The sequence below is a fragment of the Buceros rhinoceros genome, unplaced genomic scaffold, assembly GCF_000710305.1.
Source record: "Buceros rhinoceros silvestris isolate BGI_N320 unplaced genomic scaffold, ASM71030v1 scaffold6061, whole genome shotgun sequence".
NCBI classification, from domain to species: domain Eukaryota; kingdom Metazoa; phylum Chordata; class Aves; order Bucerotiformes; family Bucerotidae; genus Buceros; species Buceros rhinoceros.
Genome location: NW_010392396.1, coordinates 36,607 through 40,144, shown reverse-complemented (window position 1 = coordinate 40,144; position 3,538 = coordinate 36,607). Strand labels below are relative to the sequence as shown.

The following is a 3,538-nucleotide window of genomic DNA, read 5'->3' as shown; positions in this document are numbered from 1 at the left end:
ATCTTTTCAGAAAATGCAGCTAAAAATTCCTCAGTCATAGCCTGCTTCTGGCTTTACACTTCACAATGAGGACCGCTATTTACTTGTGATAACAAGGGGTCTCTACTCCGGCCACAGTTGTCAGCAGCTGACAGCACTTCGCATTTAGCAGTTTCAGTCACTATTCTGCTCACTATCACCAACCCAAGTCCCGTGCTTCCAGAAGAACAAGATCCTTGCCAACAAATTGAGAATAGTGCAGTCTCAGGGAAGGGGGACTAAAGGAGCTGATAATTTCCCGCTATTTCCAGTACAGGTCTGTGTCACCCTGTTTGCATCATGCATCATTCATCTGCTGTGATGAAATGCAACCCCGTGTTTTAAAAAAAGACCTTCGTAACAGTGAGGATACTATATCTTTGTGAGAAGTGTTTCACATATTTTCCATGGGCACAAACTGCTCCTGCTTCTATTTAAATCTCGGTAGCTCTCTTCAGAGGACATTATTCATATCGCAAAGTTAATTCAGAAGGTGCTTCGCATAAGAAGGGGAAAAGCCAGCATGGCAGCAGACAGCAACATGGCTCCTGAAGAAAAGCGAAGCACTACTCCTGCAAAAAGGGCCATCCACAAGATACGAATGGCTAGCCTAGTCTTCAGCGTGGCACAAGGTTGGCAGCAGTGGGCATCTGACCACCAGGAAAAGCAAGCCCAGGAGCCCTCTGGATGGGTACCCCCCTCTACAGGAGACTCATCAGCTCAGTCGGTACAAGAAAGATCCTTTGGAAAACGGCCAGTTACATCTGTCAAGAGGGACCAAGGAAAAGACAATGAAAAATCCTCAGTACTGGAATCAGTGACAATAAGAAATGCTGAAAAAAATGCAAGGGAATCAGATGAAGCCCTCAAAAAATTCAGCATTAAAAGCAAAGAAGTGACCAAAACAGTCGTAAGCAAAGCCTACGAACGAGGAGGTGATGTTAGCCTCCTCAGTGAAAGATACGAGAATAACGATAGCACCTCAGAGATGACCAAACCCAAAGAGTCAAGCGCTATTGACAAAATTCTTAGTGGCAAATTATCTCCAACCATAAGGAGAAAGTGTTCAAATGTGGTATCAGAGCTGACCAAGGGCTGGAAAGAGATAGAACAAGAGGACAAAGAAGGGGCTAAGGAAGAACTGCTGCTTAAGTGTCATGATGACAGCCTGGATGCAGGGGACAGTGGCTACGGAGAAGCAGAGGACAAACCCGAGCAAGAAGAAAGTGACCGAGAGGTGACGGCTGTAAGGATTAAACGACCTGTGCCATCTTTGTAAGTAAAACATCTTTATTACATAATCACAAATAGTCAGCAGACCCTGGGAGAGCTACAGGTTCCTGTGAGGAAGATGGGGGTGGGGGAATGGTAGGAAATGGTCAAAGATAAACTATTACTCTTGAAGAGAATTAAAAGAAAAGTAATAATCCAGGAAACCTTTCACGCATCTCTCTGTGCTTAAGTAGTTTGTCAACAACTTCTGACTATAGCCTTCAGTTTTATGTGCTATATACATAAAAAGATGCAGAAAGTTTTATTTGGGAAATTTTAATTATATTTAATTTTCACACTGGATTTACTGGCTCATTGTAATCGCCAGTTACTTCTTGAGTCCATGTTTCAGAATAACTATATTTACCTCCTCCAGGGCCCACACTTACTCATTTATTTCAGCAAACATTAAGTCTAAGGCAATATACTTGACAAACAATATTTCCAAATATTTATTATTTTGCTTAGTATAAATTGTAAATATTCTCAGGATCAATTTGCAGAAAATTTCCAAAATAGACATTACAGGAATTACTTTTAAGTACATCTTAACAAAAGCTGGGGTCCCTGCTTCTCTTTGGAAGCTTTCCATGGATTTGGAATTTACCAAGTCAAAGAATGGAAACTTCCACATGAGCTGGGACCTCAAACATACGACAGAAAGCATCTGGCCTGCCTCAACATTTGCAGGATTGAATCATCCTGTATTTTATAAATAATTTATCAAAAAGAACATTTGAATCATGAATAGATTCTTCAAATTCGAGGTCTCTCTTTGGGTATTCTATCGTAAGGAACTGGGGGCGGGGGGCGGGGAAGCACATTCATTATGTTGTGGAAGTTCCTGACGTACAGACTTCCTTATGCCTGTAAATTATGTGAACAAAAAGGAAGCAGAATCCGCTACTTACCTACAAAGTTATTACAGTTTCTACTTAAAATTTGGATTAAGTAGCAAATTCATAGCATCAGACAGTTTTGAGTAAAACTCTTTCAAGTAGCGTTCAGCCATAGCCAGGCAATCTTTGTGAAGTCTCCCAGAAGAGCAGAGGAATAACAGTCTGGTAGAAGTTCTCCAGTTTCTTTTCCCAGAGATCTCCAGCAGAACCACCTTCCCAGAAGACAGCTACAGACAGCTGTGGCTGTGACCAGACTTGCCCATGGGCAGATACTAAATTAATTAATCACTCTTTTGTTGGTAAAAGATTAACAAGTTTCTTACGTTCAGTGTTGTAAGATGGAAAACAGTAGCCAGCCATCACAGAGACAATATGCTGTTTGCTCCAGTCCTCTGTTTTACAAACTTGGTAACGCCCCGGAATAAAGACAGCAGAAAGGAACTCACGGTTGAACCTGAACTGTTTCAGTGTAAACCCTCACATCTAGCTGTAAAACTGCAGTGAAGGAGAGCGCATCCTCTGAGGTCAGGCTGCACTGAGCCATCTCCCAGGCGCCGCACACTCGCTGGCTTTGCTGGGCAGGGAGGACAGCTGCCGGTGAACCTTAGACTGAGGCAGGGTTTGGCAGAGCTCACCTGCCTGAGCCCACAGGGAGGAAGAAGGCTGGCCAGGACACAGGTTCCTAGCAGGAGCCTTCATGTGGTGGGGCCCAAGTCTCCGCTGCTTCTACTCTGTGTCCATCATCTGGACGCACACAACGTGAGCGTCATGGATTTCAACCATATGGTACTTTTTAGCAAAACTAAAAATGCCATAGTTGAAACAAAGTAGCTGTCTTCCTGTTAAACTTTAGATGTATTTTGTCTGTGTCTAATTTTATTGCTGCTACCTAGAAAAAAATATCATTGGCCATATTTACTGAGGTCCAAGTGCTTGAAATAATACCCTCTGTGTTACTTAGAGCTCTCTCTGCCACTGAAATCTGACACAAAAATAATTTCCTGCACTTACAGTGCTGTTATCAGGGCTGGATATTTTTAACTACTCATGTTTAAAGATTTATTTTATAGCCTCAGAATACATTATTTCAGCCTGCTACTTTTATGAACCTTTCAGTGTGGCTTAATCTTCGAAAAGGCTGTTAAGTACCTGGTTGTTAAAGCGAATCTCCCCATCTCTATATTCCAGGAAAAAAGCCTCAGTGCCAGTGTGGGTTGTTTTTTGTTTTTTTTTTTTCCCTTGCACCTTCATCATTTCCAGCTGCAATATTTACTGGAGTAAGTAAATTCCAGAAGATTAGCAGAAGACATGTTAACTCCCACCGGCATAGGAAACGCTATTTCATTCCT

General features: G+C 42.2%; 1 protein-coding gene across 2 annotated transcripts in view; it reads left to right on the top strand.

Annotated features, from left to right (window-relative positions):
- Window positions 1-541: 541 nt before the first annotated feature.
- ABRA (actin-binding Rho activating protein) overlaps window positions 542-3,538 on the top strand; it is a 6,181-nt gene continuing 3,184 nt past the window's right edge. The window contains exons 1-2 of one of the 2 annotated variants that reach the window (XM_010144445.1): window positions 560-745; window positions 791-1,293. In XM_010144445.1, coding sequence (XP_010142747.1) covers window positions 560-745; window positions 791-1,293 — 689 coding nt within the window. Of the gene's footprint in view, window positions 1,294-3,538 lie in introns of both variants that reach the window. The other variant, XM_010144444.1, reaches the window with a different exon arrangement.